Below are 22,909 nucleotides of genomic sequence, written 5' to 3'. Positions count from 1 at the left end.
TGCTGGTACTCATCACCCCTCCTCCCCTGCCCCGCCCCCCCAAGTAATGCAAATGCATCAACAAGCAAATATGGGGAAGGATTATGTTTGTTAAAGTGAAGAAGAGCTCCAAACCTAAAGAAAAATTGTGTACCATTATCTTGAGAGTATAGGGAGAATTTAAACAAACCAGCGGTGTCATCTGCATGCAAAAAACATGAATGACAGAACAAAGAGCACAACCTTGTGATGTGATCCTCAGACAAGGTCTAATGGGGGTTAACACGACGAATGTGAATGTTCAGTTGTGTTGCCAGTGATCCACATTCAATTTGAAATCTCTCTTGCATTCAGGTGCAGAGAAGACTGAAGGTTTGCACACATTCCTAAGCTCTTCTTTTTAACTGAAATGAGGTGATTAGAAAATTTACCTACTAATCCAGATATGCAAACCCTGCATCAATTTTGCAATAATTAGTGCAAATAACGGGTACCATTATTTTAAAATAAGAGATAACCTGATCTATTGCACTCCCTGTCCTGGTACACACATGCTGAACTTCTCAGAACAAATGCAAAGATAAAATATCCCAGTATTTTATCATTCAACTTCCAAAAATCCCAATAGAGGAAATGCAAAGAATCTCTATGACATGAATCTCATGTGGTTCCTTTTCCCCTAGAAGAGAGGACGAATGAGCTTCCATCTTTAGAAGTACTCACCAAGTAGTTATGTCACAATCCCAACTTATTTATTCCTGAATCTGGCAAAGCACTTAAGCATATAATTATGCTAAACATACAAATTAGCCCCTTAGCTCTACAGTTAAGTATCATACAAAGTACATCACACAAGCTTTGAGGGATTCCAGACCCTTACAGCAATCCTCCCTACCACATTTGACTCTCTTCGTTTCCTCGCCTTGCACAAAGAGTCTAATTTCCATTCTGACTAGTGGATTAATTTTATTTGATATGCTGACTGTTGCAAAAAAACCAGCACAGATTTGTTGTAACCCCTGTGGACAGGCCGTATGAATTTGACTCAGAGCACATTTCTACCACGTTTTCATTGTGACCTAAAAAGAAGACAATGGAAAATCAGGTGTATCATCTACCAATTAAATCTCAACAAAACATGGTTATGCTCCTTTCTTTTGTAACATTTCTTTAAAACAACAGATGCCAGGTTAAATCTCTTGTTCAGGCATTTATCACATCTGTTTTCTGTTCCCTTGGAAAGCACACTCATAATAGCACTCAAATGAATTACAATGAGATCTGTCAGATGAAACCTAGAAGGGACTTCAGGGAATAAACGTTTAATTTTAGGGGGGGGGAGGCATTTAGAAGCTTTAAACATGTTTTCAGAAGGCCCAGAATGGCAGAGTTCCATCACAGCCACTGTTTGAGACCTCTCACAGCTCCCAGGCCTCCACGGAGATACGAAGTCGAAGGATGAAGGGATGAATGAATGGGCACCTACTGTTTTTGAAACAGTGAGTTTTGGTTAAAACTCAGGAACAAAAATCAAAGATACAAACAGGCAGAGTTCAACTCAGGAGGTTTTATCCTTTACAGCCACTTCTGCCGCACGCGGTGCATTATGCAGCTTTCTTGGTTGTTTGAATAGTTTCAAAGGATTTCTTTTTGAAGGGGACACATTCACTTATTGGCCATACAAGCAGAGTGCGGTGGTCCTTAAGGCTGCTTTCACAACTGAAAAAGCAGATGAAAAATATGTTGGTTTTTTTTTCCCCAGCACTTTTAACTTCTGATGTTGACGGCAGTTTTAGTACAGCTCAAAAAGTCCTATACAATATTTAAAGCATGTGGACAACCTCAAGACATCTCCTGCACAACAACCTTCTTTGCAGGGTTGGAGCTGTGGTTGCTCCTTTCTTGTGTCCACACGGCAGCTGTGCTGGATGGCTCTGCTCAGTGAGCCGACAAAGTCACGGTCCCTGTCCTAATGGTGCCTCCTCACCTGCAGCACTCTTTTCATGCCACATCATTACACTCAGGGGCGAGATGCTCTCAGATCACAAGGACTGAACCTTCGCTTAGTTTTGCAAACCACATGCTTGGGTGTACCCCAACAGAACAGTGCCGCTGACCAAACTCGCACACATGGCACACTTGGTATGCCTTGGTATGCCTGGGCGGCCATAGGAATCCATGGTGCTCTCCCCAGACGCAGTGCTGGGCAATGGATACAACCTGGCTGGCTTTTGGTGAAGTGAACCTGCTTTCTGCCCAATACCAGCGTGCTGTAATTAAGCACCTACCAGACAACAAGCCTGAGCCCATCAGCACACTGCCCCGGCCGAGCTCACCCACCGCAGCACACAGCCTGCACTCCAGCAGCTTCAGATAACACACCTAACTCCAAATCCTTTTCTAATTACACAAGAGATCACGTACTGAGGCACACAGATGCTGAGGAATTGGTTGGCCGTGTCAGGCTGCTTCCCTTCAGCACAGTGAGCTGCGCAGCCGGAGGTTGGGGTGCAGCCCAACGGCCCCACTGCTGCGGGGTAGTGTCAGCGCCATCACCCTCACTCTGTGTTCCCAGGAAACATCATGAACAGATAAAGATCCCTCACGTGTGGGTTTACCACCTTCCTCCTACAGGGCTTCAAAATACAACGCAGTGCCGACAGCGGCGGGCAGGCACGCTGCTCACCGAACCTGCCGGCGCTTTTATTGTCTTCCTGCCGGTACGCTAACAACTTGGCGAGAAATCCCCTTTCGGCGCCCTTCGCTGCGGGAGGAGCTCTCGGGGCGCGATGCCACCGCGCCGCCGCCGGCCCCACCGCCCCCGGCCCGGCGGCCGCGGTCCCCACGCGGAGGCTCCGGGTCCCTCCCCCGCCCGTCCCGCCGGGCTTCTACGGCTCCGCGGGGCTCCGCATCAGCGACGGCGACGGCGACCCCACCCCGGGGCCGGGCGGGCGCCGCACCGCGCCGCAGTCCGGGGGGCCGGCCGCGCCGGGGGGCGAGTGCGCTGCCGCCCGAGGTAGGGGCTGCCCCCGCCCCGCCCGCCGGAGCCGTGCCGCCGCCGCCGCTCCGCCTCCCGAGCCCCGCACCACCGGGGCTGCGCCATGTGCCGCCGCCGCCTCCCGCCGCGGGGGCCGCGCCGCGCTCGCCGCCGCCGCTGAGCGTGCGAGGAGCGGGCGGCGCGGCCGGGGCGGCAGAGCGAGTGGCGGCGGCGCGGCCGAGGGGAGAGCGGGTCCATGGAGCACAACCACCTCCACCTCCACAACGGCTCCCTGGTGCCGCACCACCGCTATGGCTGTGGCTTGGGGTACGCGCCCGTCGTCTACTACAGCCTGCTGCTCTGCCTCGGGCTGCCAGGTGAGTGCCGCGCCGAGCCCGCCGGGATGCTGCTCCGCTGCCGGGCGCCGCGAGCGGGTCGCCGTTCTGCCCTCGCAGCGCCGTCCCGCCCGGCCGCGCAGCCCGGCACCAAGTTTCTGCCTTCACCCGTTCGGCCGTTGGAAGTGAAGAGGTCCCGAGAACGTGAGGACGCCGTCCCCGCCCGCCGGCAGCGATAGGAGCGCGTCCCCGGGGCCGCCCTTGGAGACGGCCGGCCGAGCTTAGACGGACGGAGCGCTCCGAACGGGGCGGCGGAGCGGGAGGGGACCGAGGAGATCGGTTTTGGGGTCTGTGCCCTACGGTCCGCTCCTCCATCGCTGTTCGGTCCGCCGTGGGGTTTCTCACTTAACGAGGGGACAAAGAGGTGCTGGGGAAGGCAGACGAGAAAAAGAATGAGGTGAGGGGGAAGGGAAGTTTCAGGCTCGGGGCGAACACCGCTGCAGGTGCCGGCGAGCGTCGCATCGGCATTCCCGTCCCGGCCGAGCCGAGCTCCGAGCGATGCCCTCCCGTAGGGGCTGCAGGAGCTGCTCGGACTGCGGCACCTCCGGAGAGCAGCGGTGATCCCAAGGACAGGAGGAGTCAGAGGAGGGCTGGAGCTGCCGGCGGTATCAGGGCGAAGCAGGACGCAAAGGGCGCCGTACGGCAGAGTTTGGAAGCGCCCGTCAACTTCTGGGGGTTTTGTTCACCTTAATTCCTCTGGCTTAGAAAATAACGTTCTTCAAGCAATTAATTCACAGAAAAAAAATTAATTGGATGTGAAGAGAAGCCTGACTCTGAGCAGCACGTATGCAATTACTGCTCTGCATATGAATTGATGCTCTTTGTGTGTTGTTCCTTTTTTCTTCCTGGCTTATAATGAAATTTTGCGGACTGGCTAATAGTTCAGAGAGCTGGGAAGTGAAGTCCCGAATTTCCCCCCAGAACACACAGGGTGTCAGCAGGACTCTGTGCTGCGGTGAACTCAGCACAGACCTGGAGGGACCAGGAGGTTGTTCTCTCCTCATTCATCCCTTGGGAGCTGTTCGTGTTTCCTCAGTAATGACAGGCTTCAATCTCAATAGCTCTCCTGCAGGAACTGACCGAAGTTCTCTCAAGTTTATCCAGTGATATCAGGTTGGGCATTAGGAAATACTTCTTTTCAGGAAGAGCAGCAATGCATGGGAACAGCCTGGGAACAGGAGGGTGATGGAGTCACCGTTCCTGGAGGGGCTCAAGAAACATAGATGTGGTTCTTAGGGACGTGGTTCAGTGGGCAGTGTTGGTGGGGGGAAGATGGTTGGACTGGATGGTCTTAAAGGTCTTTTCCAACCTTTATGCACAGTGTGAGTGTGAGAATCTCAGAATGCTCATCTGAGACCACACAGAGGGAAACCAGCTGGGTACAGTGAGGGGAGGACTCATACCACCAAGCTTTCTTGGGGATGTGGAATGTGAACACTTCATCTTTTTATTTGAAGGCACTCTTCAACTGTTTAACATTAGGAAACTGTAGAGGTAACACTGTTAGACAAAGAGCCCTGAAGTAGATGGGGCCTGAGCTGTCAGCTTTGTGGGATGCCCTGAATTTGAGAGACTTCACTTAGGGTCTGTCCTCAAGTGCAGCACGTTTTCTGAAGTGGAAATGGTTAATTCCTTGCCTTCAGTCATGGAGAAGACTGACGAGAAATCTCACAAACTCAGCAATCCACTTTGAGGCCAGGCTATGCCAGGCCTGATTGTGTATGCAGAGAAAGCATCATTTCCCTCGCTTGTGTAACCCAGACATCTGGGCAGATCCTTTTCTCAGCAGCGGCTCTCCCTCTCTGTTCAGCCAGGCTCCAGAAAGTCTGATCAAGGTAGAGGCAAAAGAGAGGAAGGTGAAGTCCCTTTGCCCTTGAGGAGCAGAGGCAGCAGTGCTTTCAATGGGGTCTTATTGATGAGAGAGGGGCGGGTGTTACAGCTCACAGAGCTGTTCTGCAGCCCCCGCTCTGCCGTCCCTGCGCTCGCCTCTTCTGGCAGTGACAGAGGAACCTCTGAAGCACCTCCTGGTACCTGGGAGGAAAGAAGGGCTGCAGCAAGGCTTAATGGAGGCGTTTTTTGTTTCGGGGAGGGAAAGTGTCAGAGAAGAGGTGTTGTTGAATGCAGGGGAGGGGAGAAATTGCTCGGATTCAAAGAGCCCAGAAAGGTGAGGAAGCAACAGGTATCTGCTCTCAGTCTGTATCCACTCTCAGTCTGTGTCTGCCAGTCAGAACTGCAAAGCAGCAGCTGCACCAAAGAGCTTCGGCAGTGACAGAGCCCCAAAGGCAGCCGGGAAGGGCAGCCCAGGACCAAAAGTTCTGCCTGCTTCGTGAGGAGGTGCAGCAGCAGTGGAACTGCCTTGCATGTAATTACCTTCCCCTCTGGGGGTATAGTGTATTGCTGAAAGGACGGAGCGGCAGCATTTTTGAGGTCAGGCCAGGCCTGCTCACGCTTCCTGGGGTTCCCTCCTCCCAGCAGCAGCATAAAATACAAGCTAACACCCAGCAGCCTTACCATCCTTACCATCCTTGGGAGATAAGACTTGCACAGGTGCTCTAGCAAAATAACACTCCAAACTGTCTGCTTGGAGAGGCCAGGCCCCAGATGTTTCTTTCACTCCTGCTTTAGCCTTATACTTAAAACTCATTTAAATTCATACTGAGGACTTTGCAAGGCTGGAAAAGCAGCCTGCACACACTTGGCAGATGGGTACCTCCGACAGGTAGCTTCTGTGTCAGACCTCCTGCTGAACAGGGTGTCCCAGAGATAGAGTCATTTAAACCCCATCCCCACACAGAGCACACTCAGTGGGCTCTATGCAGTAAGAGAGAAGCTGTAGTTAGACCTAGCCTAGAGGAACACACAGACTCATCGGGGTCCCTAACCTTTTGACACTGTCAAGGAAAAAATGAAAAAATGACTGGGAGAATTGTTATATGCAGAGTTATGACCTTGAAATAACAGCACTCTTCTGCTGTCACTCATCAGATAGACTTCAATATATAAGAACTGAACCCTCCAGAGGCCTTTTATTCAAAGATGGTTCTGTCTTTGACTTAAAATCCGAATTGGACCCAAAGCCAGTACATTGCATCCTGCTGAAAGGAGAACTAATTGGCAGAACTTTATCTCAGCTGTCAGTGCAAGCAAAGCATGGTAACAGGAGCATTAGTGGACAGAGGGGAACAAAAGTGCTGCTAATATGCTTAAAATGTGTCATTTCCTATTGTAAAATGAATGCTTTATCTTTAAGGAAAGAAGCTTTATGAAAAAGAACAGATTCATTACAGTGTTCCTGCTCAGAAATGGTGCCAGCAAGGCATACAGATGGGAGCTGTTTCCTTTGCTCAGTGTGTCTGGAGACTGTGTCCACTCAAAACCTTGCAGCCTGAAAGGAAACGTATGGCAGAACCCACAGTAATGCAGAAGAGGGCTTGATACAAGTGTTAACTTTGGTTTGTTATGCATATCTCTAGGGAACAACACCATCAGGGCTGAAATGATAACGAGGTACAATACTGGGGAGGCTCAGTAGACTATGAAGTGCACAACCTTGCATGGTTGTGCTAAAATGGATTGGAAAGGAAGATCTCCTAAGGAGATTTTTCTCCACAATGGTGATACAAAGAGAGAGCACAGCCAGTTTTCCCTGCAGGTGGGTAATGCAGATCCCCCAGTTGTTAAGAAGCCAAGCCATTCAAAAGCACTAGGCAGTCTGATACCCTGCTGTTCTCCATCCACCCCATTACTTAGTTCTCTCCTCCTCCTCTTTGTGCTCCCCTCAGTAAAATGGGGGTGAATCAGCAGACACAAACCAGCGGGAGAAGGCCTTCAATCACATACGTCAAAACAGTTTACTGAAGGTGGAGAAACAAAAGAGATTTCCTGACCTGCTGCTCTCCCTGCATTCATGCTCCAGGTACAAAACAATCTCTAGGCACAGAGGTTTCAGGTGGTCTTTTCCAGCCTTTAATCTCTTTTCCCATTAACTCCGAGACACAAAGAAAGGAAGCAAAACCAAAGTTAACCTCTTGAGCGCAGGAGGACTGGCACACAATCCCATTTTCATTCTTCACACTAGCGATACATACAAGCGTTGAGATCTTAAAGTCAGGAGTACTGCCTGTGCCATTTGGGGTGACCAGGTAAAAGGAAATCATACTGGGGTGTTTCCCAGGCAGTGAAGCAGAGGCGGCTGAGTAGGACGGGGATCAACGGTGTGGAAGAAGACCAAAAGGAGATTTCTCACTTTACCCTTGAAAGAGGAGGTGAGCCTGCCTCCCAACGCACTGAACAGATTTGTTCACTGAAATTGTTCTTTTGTATCACCTGAAACACAGAGCTGCTGGGATGTGCTGTCATCTCACTTCCCATTTTCTCAGTTATCAGGTGCACGAGCGGCTGCTCTTGGTTTCGAGACAAATTAGCTTTCAACCATTTCCTTCCAACTAGGATGTTTCACAAACGTTTGTTTGTTCCAGATGTTTTGTTCACTGTCCAGACTGGCACACCGAAGAGCGATATATCTAGAGTGGAAGCACTACATGCTCAATGGGGGAAATAAAACCTAGCTGTGATGGCTTTACGTAGCCTGCAAATCCCTGCTTATTGCCTGAAGTTGGCATTGCCTCTGAGAAAGCTCAGCCACAGGGTTTGCAGACATGAACTCTTGTTTTGTTAGCTAATGCTCCAGGAAGACTTTGTTTTTAGCCAAACCACAATCAAAGGTAAAATGCTTTCAATTATTCATGTTCAGTAAAGAATTCATGATATTGCCCTTATGAAATCATGTCCTTCCTCCAGCCTAGCTATCCCATCAAATATCTTTGCAACCCACCTCTGTGCTCTGACGTTCAGTATCGAAAGGATAGGATGGTTTTGTCATCCTCCAGCTCAAGTTACTCAGCTTGAGACCTCTGCCACTTTGCTGACAGCCCACATTCGGAAGCCACAGACACCCGCCAAATGAGACACTCAAATTGCCTAGAAAATCTCAGTCTGTCCGGCTACGTCACACAAATAACCAAATCCCTTTTATGATTTCTGCATTATTTTGCAGATTGCTTTTTCTCCTCCCAGCACCAATTTCCATTAAAAAGCTTTTCTGCTCTAGTGGCATGATGTCAGGCTAGATGTTGAGATGTAAGTTTTAGACATTTTTATCTTTGTCCTTTCTTGCCTCTAAGAAAGGATCCATATAGGGAACATTAAGGTCATTAGAGGCTTTCTGCACCACAGACCCAATGCAGGAAAGGGCATAGTCTTGCCTGTCCTGTCTTAGCATTGATTTAAAACCTTTATAAATACGGAGCAGCTTAGCACCTGTGAGGCTTGTTACTACATATGTCACATGGAAATAAATGGCAAAACTCCCCTGATTTCAGCAGAGACAGATTTTTTTCCCCAGGTATTTGGGTCAAACTTATCAACAGCCAACAGACAGTATATTTGCCCGTTAAAATCCAATGAACAGAAAGAGGAAAAACGATCTTTGGATTGTCCATCTGTTCTGTAAAATTTACCTGAAAATATTATTGGACGGTGCTCAAAACTTGCTTCCCCACTCTCACCTCGTCATGATCCAGTGATATCTCTTTTCTCTGCTACCTCAGAGGTGGTGTTTCTCCTTAAGCAGATGTGTCAGTCCACATTTGGGTGAGGAAAATAGAGGTCACTCTAAAAGTAACGCCTCCTATTTATTCCCATAGAAACCACAACAGGTACCAAGAACACAACACCATCAACGATCACCACCATTAGCTGTGCATTTTCGCCAGCAATGTAGGAGAGCTGCATGCAGTGTTCATACAAATCTGTACCAGCAGAGGTGGTCCGCTGTCACTGTCACCACCCACCCCTGTGTGGCAGCACCCACAGTTTGGTCTCTGTAAACATTCAGCAGCAGTTGATGAAGGTCAGGGGTGTCATTTTTTGTATGTGGAGGAATTCACTGATGCCCTTTTACTTCATCCGCACTTCCATATGAGACTTCTGTCAGAGTGTCCCCCTGTCACATGGCAACATAATGTAATGGAATATTGATAGATGAAGAGGGGGAGGACAAGCAAGAGGACTGACAGACCTCTTGCCATAATGTGTCTGCTGGGCCTCCATGGAGGCTTATTCTCCTTTCTGACAGTTTTCATATTGCAAACAGTGTTCTATGTTATGGATACCATGACCAAAAGCCTACTCCAACTCTTTAGGAAAGCCCAAAGTAACGTGATGCAATTACTCCTGTCTGCCAAACAAGTTACTGCACTTAACAAGCCTGAGTGGTTGGCAAGGCTCAGAATGAACACTCGCCATCGGCATCTCTGCACCATTACAGCGTCTGTGCCCTTGAACAGCAGAGGAAGTGCTCTTGGCTTGGTTAAAATCTTTCTCTGGCCTCAGTGACCCAATTATGGCCAGTGCCAGCCCTTGAGAAGAGTGCACCATTCAGTGTTCTTCCCCAGAGGTGCCTCAGCTAATAAATGCTGTCAGGGAGAAAAATGGCCTCGGAAGCCAGATTTCACTGTCGGAGCCGGGCTGGTGACACCGATATATTAATTCACCTGTGACTTCTAAGGACAAGGCAATGCTGCATCGTCCCTGGCTGCTGCTCCATCCTCTGCTGTACAGGGGAGCTCGGGCTGTGCTGGGCAGCAGAGCAGATGCTCAGTAACTCTACCAGCGCTCACACTGTGGCCCTGCAGCCTGTCTGTGCACGTGGGGTTTCTGAGCACAGACCTCCCTAGAGCCTTTCTCAAAAGATTGTTCCCATCTGCTGAATTGCTGAGGTTGAACTCAGCTCAACCCGTGCTGGCTGCAAGAGAAAAACACCAAACTGCCCGATCTCCTCTAATGACCAATGAGATGCAGGTTTCGTTTTAAGACACCTAACTGGTCACAGCCAACTGCCCCAATTAACAGACGTTTACATTGCTGCAGCATTTGTCTTTTAAAAGGATTTCTTCCCATTGTCATCAGTGTCCCCCGAGAGCTGCTGCACAAAGTAAAGGCTGAATGCTGTCTGCCTCTCAGCTCCGGTAACCGCTGGCACATGGCTGTGTTGGTAACCGTGCTCAGGTCAGCCTGCTGAGCACCGTGCATGTTTACATTTTCATATTGCCTCCTGGCCCAGAGGAAACCATCTCTTCCCACCGAGCTGAAACAGTCACTTTTTTCAGCATATATTTGTAATGTGCTGAAACCTAAAGTCTCATCATTTCTGAATCTGTGAAGGAGGGGTGGCTCGTGTATTTTCCAAAGCAACTTAGAATTTTGTGTTCATAAATAGCCTCTCTGTGTGCCAGTCAGGTGGCTAATGCGTGGCCGGTACTTTCTTACATTGCACAGTGATTCGTAGGGATCCTAGCAACAACTGCATTTGGTAAAAGGTGTCCATTATATCCAGTGACCTAATGTTTATCACGTTCGGTAACCGACCCTCATGGCTACTTCATTTAGGTGGTTTATGACAGCGAACTGCTGAACCACACAGCGGGCCTTATTCACAACACAGCAGCATTTCTACTTTGCGAGGGCTGTTGGGCTGCGCAGCCTGTGGTGTGCATGCAAAATGCTCTCAATAAAAAAAAAACAAAGCCAAGGAACATGCCTATTTCTTCTTTCGACAGATAAAATTGCTCCTGCTTAAGCTTCCATGTGGCGATAATAGGCAATGGAGGGAATTGTGTGAATTCCCCAAAAGCTGTGGTTAGGCGCTACTTGAGCTATGGCTGTAATCCACAAGAAGCTGTGGAAAAAGTTGTGCCTGTAGGACACAGGCTGAGCTTTGAGGGGGCACCGAAGGCTTCCCAGGCTCTGCAGGGAGCTCAGCAAGGCAGCTGTTGGTGTGGGGAGCAAACCAAACCCAAGTGAGAACCAAGAGTCTGCAGCGCAGATTGATGGTGTTTGGGTGTCAGAGACCTTCACGTGCTGTATTTCAAAGGCCTCGTCATCCTCATGATGGAAGGGAAGGCACTGAGACTCCACCATTTCTGACAGTTGCTTCTCATCATCTGCTAGTGGCATCTCTTGAGGCTTCAGCCAGTCAGTCCCTATGCAAAGATGCATAGCTTCTCTTTGCTTTCCCTCTACAGGCTGCGCAGGACAAATATTCCCAAACCTAAGGTGCTGTGATACAGGCAGCTTTCTGCTGCACCCCACTGTATATCTGCTTTCACAAAGTCAATGATGTTATTATATTTCATATCATCCAGCCAGAAGAGCACTAATGTGATCCCAGGGAAAGCATTTTCAATACAAGATACCATAACCCTTGCAGAAAAATTGGACAAAGCTTGCATGTACTTTGTCAGATCAATTTTCTAATCCAGCTCACCATGCAAAGCTTGCTGGTGTTGAACTTGCATTTCAGTACACTCTGTTACTGCCTTTGCTGGGAACCCTGCAAAAGGTGGAGGGAGAAGGGATGGAGGAAAGGGCTGTTTATAAATCTGCTCCTGTAGCAAAAAGGGAGGAGGTAGGACCAAACAGCAGGACTCGCAGAAAGGGCAAATGGAATGGGGACTGGGCATGGCTTCAGCATCCCTGCAGGAGCTCTCTGCCCAAGCGGCCGTATTTACCTACAGGGGCCAAAGTCCCCAGCTGTTCCCCTTGCTGCGTGCTAGCTCCAGCTGCTGCTGCTGCAGTGAGACAAATCCAAGGATTAAAGAGGAGGTGAGCACCATGAGTCATATCCAAGTGAAGCCAAGCTATTCAGCCTGGCTCGCCAAAACCAGCAGTGACTGGCACTGTCAAGGTAAATGCTCTGACTTGAGGATTTCCTTGACAGTACATCACTCATTTCACCCTCTAGGGCTCATCACTGCAGGCTGGCAGCAATGAAGACACTGAGAGAAGCCTGAGGGCTATCAAAAGAGTCTTCAGGGGACTGGGGCATTTAGTGGATGGAGCAGGAGCACACGTGGAAATAGATGATCTTTAAGGATCCCTCCAATCTAAGCTCTTTTGTGATTTGATGATCAGCAGGCACAACAGAGGAGTTTTTTAAGCAAGGAAGTGAAAAATGGTAGCGTGGCTCTGAGTGTATCACTGAGCTGAAAGCAGTGAGGTTGCATTCCTGGTAAAAGAAGGCAGAATTTCCCCCAGAGGTGGTTGCAGATGATGTTGTGGGGGAGATTATGTAAGTATGTATATTTAACCTAGAGAATGACTCCATTGGCTGTCACGTTCACTTTAGTTTTGTTCCAAGATGCAAAATTAATCAATTCAGGTAATACAAAAATAGTTGACACTTACAAGGGCTGTTACTCAAGATCATTCACTCTGCTGCAGTTCATTTCCCTGGCAGCAGAAAGCAGCTCCCTGGAAGCAGGTTTCGAAGACATTTACAAAAGAGGATTTTTTGCCTAGACTCGAGTAAAACAGTTTTAAGAAGCGTGTTTTCAGTTGTAGGACATCTTAGATCGCTGCCTCAGTGCTTTGAACTTCCTTTTTCTCTCATGTGAAGGAATCGTTACAGTTACCGTTGATTTGTTTTGGGAAATCCATCACAACTGGCAAAAATGTTTGAAGCGCTGAATGCACGGAAGGCGTGATTTATGGAGCACTTATGAAAATGTCAAACACAAACATTTGGCAGTTTGTTATACAGCGTGCCAGCAGCGCTCTGATTTTTAAGCACAGCTTCAGATATTCTAGGCTAGTGATTTAAACTTCCGTTGGGAGCAGTCATGGCTGTCTTATTGCAGCCGCGCATCTAGGAAGAATCACAGCTTTTTTTTTCCTGATTCCAGACTATACAGTCATTTCTAGCAAATGTGAGCAAGCGGTGAAAGTTTGGCTATACCTTCGTGCTCCAGCAAAGCTCTGAAGGACTGCAAGGCCCGCACCTTCCTGCTGTGGGGAGCTTTGCAGGGCCAGGGGCTGTAGGACTGCACCCTCTGTAGAGCACTTACATACAGGTACCTTTCTTACAGTCTCTTCAACCAGATGGTGAAGTATCTTTAAGCTGAATCACAGCTTTGGAAGTCTGAAGCCAGTGAAAACAGCAAAGACAAGATATTGTGGCACTTCACCATAATATTATTCGAGTGTCATGCAGTACTTCCAGGCACGATTTAGATGATGGGTCTGTGCTGCAGCCAGAGTTGCAAGCAGAAAGATTCTCAGGATGCTCAGGGATGTTTACATTTATGCTGAGCCAGAACATCCATCAAGTCTGACTTGAGCAGCAGGATTTCCTTAAAGACTTGGCTTTACCACTTCAGAGGAAAAAGACCTTATAAGCTGGGGAAGGACTTCTGAAGAGCAGCTGTGGCTAAGCAGGCAGGTCTTTATCTCAGTGGTGGGCAGAGAGACATTTTGCCCAAACCCACCTGTAGGAAAGCGGGTCAGACATCCTGCCATCGCTGGGAACATCTCCAGACCTCCTAGAGCACCTCCAGCTTTTGGAAGGAGCTGAGACACGTGCTGTCCTGGGAGTCCTCTGCCCAATTGGGATCCCATGTGTAAGCAGCATTGCTGCAGGGCCATCCTGGGCAGTCCCTTTTCCTGGAGTGCAGGGTCACCAAGTGGCAGTGTAACACACAGCTGGGAGCAGGGCTACGTGCTCCTCTCAGTGCCACAGCTGCTTCCTTTTGGTTTCTCAGATATTAATAAAGGTCGTGTTGCCAAGTGCTTGAACAGAAATGCTGCTCCAAATAGGAGCTCAGAAGAGCTGATGTCACATCTTAAAGGCCTAACTCTGTGTTTTTGTCTCCACAGCAAACATCCTGACAGTCATCATCCTCTCCCAGCTCGTGGCTCGCAGGCAGAAGTCCTCGTACAATTATCTTCTAGCTCTAGCTGCTGCTGACATCCTCGTTCTCTTCTTCATTGTCTTTGTTGACTTTCTCATGGAAGATTTCATCTTAAATAAACAGATGCCTCAGGTACTGGACAAAATAATTGAGGTCTTGGAATTTTCTTCCATCCACACATCCATTTGGATTACGGTTCCACTAACAATCGATAGGTACATAGCTGTGTGCCATCCACTTAAGTATCATACAGTCTCCTACCCTGCTCGTACCCGAAAAGTCATTGTAAGTGTTTACATCACCTGCTTTTTGACCAGCATTCCCTACTACTGGTGGCCCAATATCTGGATTGAAGACTACATAAGCACGTCAATGCATCACGTCCTCATCTGGATCCACTGCTTCACTGTTTACCTAGTGCCCTGCTCCATCTTCTTCGTCCTTAATTCGATCATTGTGTACAAGCTGCGACGAAAGAGCAATTTCCGACTGCGAGGGTACTCCACAGGGAAAACAACAGCCATCTTGTTTACTATAACTTCTATTTTTGCCATTCTCTGGGCACCAAGAATAATCATGATACTGTATCACCTCTACGTATCGCCAATAAACAACAGCTGGGTGGTACATATCGTGTCAGACATTGCCAATATGCTAGCATTGCTGAACACTGCAATTAATTTCTTCCTCTACTGTTTTATTAGCAAAAGATTTCGCACAATGGCAGCTGCCACACTGAAAGCCTTCTTTAAGTGTCAGAAGCAACCTGTGCAATTCTATACAAACCATAACTTTTCAATAACAAGCAGCCCTTGGATTTCCCCAGCCAACTCGCATTGCATCAAAATGCTTGTTTACCAGTATGATAAGAATGGAAAGCCTATAAAAATATCACCATGAAGAGGGCAATAATTGGAGTTTCTGGGTGAAAGTTCTTTACAAGTGGTTACATCTTCAGGATGTAATCTGCCAAAGTGGCTGTTTTAAAGAGTGGTCATCTGATTTCATTTCCCCGCGAGGCTGAGGGCAGATGGGACTGTTAGGAGGGAACAGGAGCACTTGATTTTAGGAGCAGAAATGTGAAGGCAGATGCCTCGATCTCCTACACAGCATTTTGAGTATGCTTCAGAGCTCAAGTCTTAGCATTCAGTTGCACGCAAACGTTTTGCATCCAAACACCAGTGCAGTCCAAAGTCTTTGGAGGAGGGAAGCCACAATAGTTAATTACTTTTCAGAAACAACAAAGTCTTACTTGACCATGCAGTTCACCATCAAAAGAGCAAATTGATGCTTTTACGTACTGTGGAAGGTGCCATTTCTGTTATGTGCCCTTGCCAAAACAGATGTGTTTTCTCTGACATGAAATACCGCCACACAGATTTGCTGTCAAGACCTTCTGGCAGGAGGCAGTCCGTGAGGCATGAACTATGACCAGCCCCTTTTGGCTCATCTGAGCAGGGCTCGAGGACCGATATTTGACCTGTTACAGCTTTGTCGTGGAAAGCAATCCCGCAAGCTGCCAACGTTTGCATGTCTTCAGTTATTTAAGATGCGACCAAGACAGGGGAGCTTGATGGAGGGAGGTTTCTAGAGCCAAGAACAAAGGCAGAGTATTTTCCCCGTTATTTCAGTTACGGTATTTGAAGACTCTCAAGTGCAAGGCCAAGTCCTGCCTGATGCAGAGCTCCCACTGAAGCTGGTCCTGCAAGGTTTGGAGTGATTACAGCCCTCAGTTTCCTCGTTAACCAGTGAAGATTCTCAGTTACTCCCCATGTTCAGGCCTTTAGGGATTACATATACATAAAACCTTCACCTGAGATTTTCTCCTCACAGATTATGCTATCCCTATTAAAGATTTGCCATTTAATTGTTAAAAGACTATTTGTGAAAGAAATCCAGTAAATCCATTAAATACCCGTCAGCAGTGAAAACATACATTACTTTCAAATATTTACCTTATTTCAAGTAGCTTAACTTCTCTTTCTTTACACTCAAAAGAAAAAAAAAGCTTCACAGCATTGCTGGGTGTAGAAAATGGGAAGAGATTTACAGAAAGTCATAAAGTGCATTTCTTCTACTTTGCCTCCTTTTCAGATCTTGACATACAGTCTCTAGGAATCGTGTACCCCAGCTTTTTTACTTAGATATTGGGTGTTTAATACAGCCTTACTAAATATGCGAGCAGACTTCCTTGCATGGTGAACACAAGCACAACTTGGTCAGTAAACACAGCAGCCTCTCAGTAACTGCAAACAAAATACAGCCCGGTGCTAGCAGTGTGTTTGTGTCTGTGCCCATCTCCATTACCAGTGGGGAGCTCATGGTGCATCTGGGACTACTACAGCGAGGTCCCCGAAAAAGGATCCAGTCTGTTCTGCTTCAGTGGGACCTGAGGGTTGAAAGCATCCCTCTGAAACCTGTGGATGGCTCAGCTTTGGTGCACGGACACGTCCTAAAAAATACCAAGTCTGCAGAAGTCCTGCTGAGGACAACAGCCTGGTTTCCTTCTGCCATGCAATCACATACCTACTCCTGCTGGCATCCTGCAAGACCAAACCCTATCCCAAACCCGAGCACACCTTGGGAGGAAATGGCAGCAGAAGGCACAAACCACGAAGAGTGGGGCCGCGTGCAATGGCTGGCTGAGGCGCAGAAGGGCTTTCTCAGGAAAGGTCGGGACTACTCAGGTCGGATGGGCCCAGCGCCTTGGTGAGCAGGTGCTGCCCGCTCCTCCCCATCAGCAGAGCCAGGTGAGATGCTCAGCGCTGCTCTGCCAGGTGCTGCCGCACCCCAGGGACCGCGCTGGTGTGGCAAGGAGAGCGGCACAGCTGGCAGAGCGAAAGCTGCCCCCTGCCAAAGGAATGCTGCAAGCCCAAACCTCCGCAGATTCAAAGGGAAATGAAGAGCCCCCTCATCTTCCGGCCTGTTTGTCCCTGTAAATCTCAACAAAATACCACACTTACTTGCAATAATAAAGCATAAAAGGGATGCTTAGCCTTGCTGTATTTGTCACAGCAAGGTTAAAATCACTCCTCCCCTGACTAGTGTTTTACATAAGTAGTCTTGTGGTCATGCCTTCTACCTTACTCAGAAATCTCTCTCTGTTCTTTATGTGTCTGTTGATAGTAACCAAAGTTACCTATGAAAAAGGTACTGTATGTCTCATTTTGGAGAAAACACTGTATTTATAACTTATTTTTATGCTAAATTTGTTATGAGGAATGCTAGTCTGAGTTACATGTGAATGAGTCTGAAGTGCAATATCTATATAGATAAGTAATTCATTTTTGAGAATGTATCTATTGAAAACTATTTATACGAGATATTCACTATTCTGCTTAATGTAACGGTAACCTTACAGGAAATAGTGAATGTTTAGGGCTTTTATTTATTAAAACAACTCAGTTCATGGTATATGCTGCCATCCACGCGATGTGATTTACCACTTTTTGTAACAGTGGTTTCCCTGCAGTCTGGCAGCATCATCTGACTATTTCCTCTCCTAACAAAGTATTTTTGTAAGTTGCCATATTTTAAAACGAAATCTTTTTGTTGGTGGTGGTTTTGTTTGTTTGTTTGTTTTTTGGTCAATGTTTATTTCCAACCAAAAGTGACTCATTAAATGGTTGTAACTTCATTCCAGATCCAACTCCTAACCTGTCCCATGTCGCTTTGGAAATGACATGGTGCAATTTTCATGGACAGTGGTCGTTCCATTTGTGATAGTTTAGGGCTCTAAGAGCTTGCTTCCAAAGCCCCTTGAAGTCAAAGGGAAGATTCTGTGTGGCTTTTGTGGTTGGTTTCTCCAACCCTCATCAATTTAGGAGGGCTTTGGATCAAGCCGTGTCTTGAGGGATGTTTGAAGCCTCGTTACAGTCTGATTTGGGTAATAAAGCCTTGACTTTTTTTGGTATGCATATGAGAGCTGCTAATAATGTTGATAATACTTGCCTTATTTTTCAGTTTTGTGGAGCATCTTGCAATGACTGTTGCTAACTAGCCGATGTCTCGCTGTGTTATTCATACCTCCTAATTTTACAATAGTTAAAAACTTAACTGAGCACATAAAGTTTCATTATTTAGGGAAAAAGCATCTGGAGGCAAAATCATCTTTGTCCTGGAGGTGGTCCTTTGTACTCAATTTATACTTCAAGTATCAACAACTATAAAAAATAAACTGTGAATGGACAGACAGTTTTACAACTACACATAGGTTATCTTTCCTTCAAGGCCACAGCTAGGAACAAAATACTTTTTAGATGAGCTACTGATATATAAAATTATGAGACTTATCACATATTTAAATTGTGAATATTGATATTTTCATAAGTAGACATATTGTGTTTGATGGGCTTGTTTGTATTATAATAAATTATGAGATGGTGCATAACTTCTTACAGTGTTTGAGGCTATTGTGTTTGAGTTGTAGGTTCTTATTACACGCTTGGTATTTCTAGATACTCATAGTGCACTGCAAATAAGACTGTGCCTTGCAACAGTTACTCAGTAAAACACAGCCTTGCATTGTGAGTCTTCATTCACTTGTTGGAAAAAAAAAATCTGAAGTACAAGACAAATCATGACTGGCCCATTTTTAACTCGTAAGCTGAAGGCTCGACTGCTGGGAGTTCAGGTCAGCTGTTAAAGCCAGCAAATCCCTGTCCCTAACACCAGTGGAAGGTCTGACCTGCAGAGGTTGTTGAAACCTGACCAAAGTGAGTGTGATGCCAAGAAACCGGGCTGCTGTTCACAGTCCCTGGAAGTGATGAAATATGCAGAAAACTGGGCCCAGAAGAGCAAAAAACATTACCAGCGTTGGTAAGTGACAAAACTAAAGGCATAAACTTCTCTGCAGATAGGCTGAGTTTGTTATCACAGCATCACCAAGGTTGGAAAAGACCTACAAGATCATCCAGTCCAACCATCCACCCATCACCAATAGTTCTCACTAAACCACGTCTCTCAATACAATGACCAAATGCTCCTTGAACACCTCCAGGGTCGGTGACTCCACCACCTCTCTGGGCAGTCCATTCCACTGCCTGACCACTCTTTCAGAGCAGTAGTATTTCCTAACATCCAGCCTAAATCTCCCCTGGCGCAGCTTGAAGCTTGTTATGAGAGCTGGAGGAAATGGGACAAATAGCAGTTTGGTTCAAACTGGGGAGAAAAACAGATTCCAAGGAAGGAAATCTTCCCAATCCACACGGCTGGGGGATGCCCCACATCTGTGTGTTCTATGGGCTGGGCACTGTCTGGAGTGTAAAATACAAAGCACTAGATAGAACACTTATTCTCTTATTCCCTTTAGAATAAGGAACAGGCTTCTTACTTGAGCAGCTGTATACCGTCCCCATAGCCATGGGAGTGTGGCTTGGAGCCTGCTGGGCTACCTGACACAGGAGGGGCTTCTGGCAGCTCAGCACCCTACCAGGCCAAAAAGAAAGAACATTGCTTTCAATTTAGTTTTCTTGCCTAATAGTCAGGAAATAATTTTAGCTGAAGTGACCGTAGGTTAAATTCATTTGAAATATAACAACACTGTGCCTGTGATTAAGGTTTTCATTTCCCAGAAGAACAGTTTGATAAACCAAGTGAAGTGAGGACCTCAGGGGACGGCATGTGGAGGAAGCCCAGACGAGTCAGTGGGAAGGGGGAGGTGGTGGAGGGGCAGCGTCATGATTTGCTCCCCGAGGAGGGAGCCTGGGACCCACCAGTCTCAGCATCTCCTTAAACAGCTGCAGCATGAGAAGTACTGATGAAATGCAGAGATTATGAAACAGCATCTCACTGCTGGTGGAGGGCAGAAGGAAAGGCATTTCATGTGAGAATTGGACGACCTTGAAGATTCAAGTGATAAAAATGGGATGATTTCAATAGTAATAAACAGAGGGCCCTCCACTTGCCTGCCTGTAAGAATACGTTTCCTATAAAGCCTCAGCAATCAGAAACAACTAAGAACCCAGTAATGCCAGCTGGGTTGGAACGACGATGAGTCACCAACAGAAAGCAGCTGGAATAAAAGCCCAGAACTAAATCACAAAGACATTGTAAAGAGACAGAATAGTATTCATTCTATTTTGCAAGACCTTGTGTGGAATATACATTTATATCAGGGGATAAACAGCAGTAGCCAGAAATGATAAACAGAGCTGGAAAGAATGGTGAGGGACTTCTCTCAGGTAAGTTTGCCGTGGAAGTCAGATCATTTCCCCCAGAGCAGGGAGGACTACAAAAGCCCACCCAAAGCCCAGATTACCTCAGTGGTTTTAAGTGGAGCTCAATGGCTTTGTGAACAGAGTGGTGAGATAGCAGCTGGATGTATGGGGGCTGTGCAGCCCCACTCAGCCACCTCCCTGGGAGCCTGCAACCTCCTGCACAGCTCAGTGGGACCCCTCGGGCTGCAGTCGTGCCCCCTAGAGCCCGTTCACCTCAGTACAACAGCAGGGATCTGCTCATCAGCGAGCTGGGAGCCAGTGGACAGTGGCACCAACTACCCACAGCTAATGGACTCCCCATCGAACACGCAGTGACTTTTGCTTCAGCTGCTCAGTTCTTTGAAAACCTCTTTAAACCCGCTAAGCAGAGTCGAATAAAAAGCAGCCACGCGCAGTCTTGAACTGTTAAATAATAATCCCACTATTAGCAAGACGGGGCTGGATTTGCTGGAGCTGCCTTTCTGACAGCATGCAATTAATCCCTGGGAGCTGCCAGACACAACAGCGGGGTTGAGAGGCTCCAGCCTTTGAAACAAATAGGCATCACAAACAAATTTACTATTGGCCTGCCACAGTGGACCAAAGCAACATAAACATTTATTGTAATTAGAAAATAGTGTCCAAAAAAAATTAAAGGCTTGCATCTTCCTGCCTCACAGGCAGGCTGGAAACTCTGCTCCATGCATTCCTCACTCAGCAGCTTTTTCTACACTGAGCCTCCTAGAGGTATGTCATTGAATCTTATAGGCACTTTAATTGGCTGTACCTGCAGTACTGCAGCACTGAAGGCATCAGCTGAGAGCAGCACCTCCTGCTGTCTGATACAGGAGCACCCTGCAGCCCAGGCACACACAGAGCAGAGCAGGAGCGTTTTTGCTGCCCGTTTTGCTGAGTGAGAACCAAGGCACCAAGGCAGTGCTCTCACAGGGCTGCTGGTGGGGAAGGGCAGCAACTCGGCCCCCAGCAATCCCGGCAGGTACGGACAGCACTGACTCTGAGTAGGAAATGATAAAAGTCCAAAGGGGAGCTATTGATGAAATCCATCAGAACCTCTGGCTGCCTGCCCCAGGTCTCAGGGTGCTTGGGATACTACACCAAAACCACACAGGGATGCAGCCAACACAAACTGTATGTTGGCAGCACTGCTTACAACGGCGCTGAGCAGAAGCCATTCCCTGATTTTCACCAGTGTGTTTTTAAGAGACCTCCCCCTCTACCCCCCCCCAAAAAAAATCCCTTAATGGGAAAACAAACAAACAAAAACCACCAACCATCCACTGTGGGATTTTTCCTTCCTTTTCTTTCTTTCCATTTTTGTTTAATCTGCTTTGTTGTTCTGCACAAGAAACACACCTGAGTTGCAGACAGTTTCAAGGAAGGGATAAGCATGTTGATGACACAGGAGCAGCACCGGAGGAATTGCCTGTGTTGCCTCCTCTGCAGCACTGAGGGGATGCAGAGTAAGCAGAAACAACCTAGCCCTGGCTAAGAACCCCAACCAAGCCATGAAAAACAAGCGGCGAGCGATGCAATATGAAGGATTTGTTCTCTGTCTGCACCTGGCAGAAACAGAGCCCCAGTTCTCTAAAGGTTTTTGTGTAAGGGGAACATGAAGATGAGAGCAAGCCCTGAAGCATAAGGCACAGAGCCCTGGTGTGCCAAAACTGAGACCAGAAAATGCCACCACTTTTACTGCAAATTACAAATATTGAGTGAGTCACGACATCTACATCTTTCTGATCAGTCTTTTTAAAATAGCAGCTACTGTTATTTATCACGAGTGATAACAGCGATTACGTGGGAAAAAGATTAGCATAAAGCTGCTTCATAGAATACATCTGACTCAGGTTAGGTAAGTACAAAGGGAAGGGAACCAAGGTACTTCTCAGAGCCTCTTGCTCTGGGCAAAACCAGAAAGACAAAAACCGTTGCAGGGAGGGCCCCCCTCCAGCATTCAGCCCACACACCCCAGTACTCAGACATGAAAGATGGTTCAGGACCCTGCAGCACTGAGCCTGAGCAAGTTACAAAGCAACAGCAATCCAACACCAAGTCACCCATGAGAGCTCTTAAAGGGGAGGTTATCCCTGGGGATCTCAGACATCTGGGCACAGCTGGCTGGTTAATCAGCTACCTACAGGAACAGACACACATATAATACACAGGTTTTCCCTTAAGCCAATATTGCACCGGTGTGACCTTTACCAAGAGTGCATATGTGTAAACCAGCAATCAACAGCTCGGCAGCTGCCTGCGGGAAGGCACGTGCCTGAAAATTCACCTCTCAAAGGTGAACCCTGCAGACACTGAGATGAAAATGGTGCTTTGTGCTCATGGCTGCAGCTCTGAGAGGATGGTGGTGCTTGCAGGGTGAAGACAAGGATACACATCTGTGGAATAGCTAAAGGAGAGTCCTGCTTAGCATGCAAAACCATCATGCTCAACACGAGCAACTGCATCAGTGATTCAGAGAGGAGAATGAATAGGAAAGGGATGAAATTTGCAGTTTAATTAAACAACTAGGAATTATCAAGCACGGGGGGAATCAGAGAAGCAGCACAGGGGAATCCACAGGCAGAAGGCAGTGGCCAT

General features: G+C 47.5%; 1 protein-coding gene across 1 annotated transcript; it reads left to right on the top strand.

The window, feature by feature from the left end:
* Positions 1–3,159: 3,159 nt before the first annotated feature.
* On the top strand, positions 3,160–18,487 carry GPR139 (G protein-coupled receptor 139). The gene is made up of 2 exons (XM_072349160.1): positions 3,160–3,333; positions 14,065–18,487. The coding sequence occupies exons 1-2, from the start codon at positions 3,213–3,215 to the stop codon at positions 14,997–14,999; spliced, it is 1,056 nt and encodes a 351-aa protein (XP_072205261.1). The 5' UTR covers positions 3,160–3,212; the 3' UTR covers positions 15,000–18,487.
* The last annotated feature ends 4,422 nt before the right edge of the window (positions 18,488–22,909 follow it).

This window comes from Excalfactoria chinensis, chromosome 14, assembly GCF_039878825.1.
Source record: "Excalfactoria chinensis isolate bCotChi1 chromosome 14, bCotChi1.hap2, whole genome shotgun sequence".
NCBI classification, from domain to species: Eukaryota; Metazoa; Chordata; class Aves; order Galliformes; family Phasianidae; genus Excalfactoria; species Excalfactoria chinensis.
The sequence above is the reverse complement of the archived record's forward strand: the minus strand, read 5'-3'. Positions and strand labels throughout refer to the sequence as shown.

Excerpts from the sequence above, each read along its gene's own strand:
- GPR139 (XM_072349160.1), top strand. The coding sequence starts at position 3,213 with ATGGAGCACAACCACCTCCACCTCCACAACGGCTCCCTGGTGCCGCAC. Across the intron at positions 3,334-14,064 it reads GCTCTGCCTCGGGCTGCCAG|CAAACATCCTGACAGTCATC; the intron begins GTGAGTGCCGCG and ends TTGTCTCCACAG.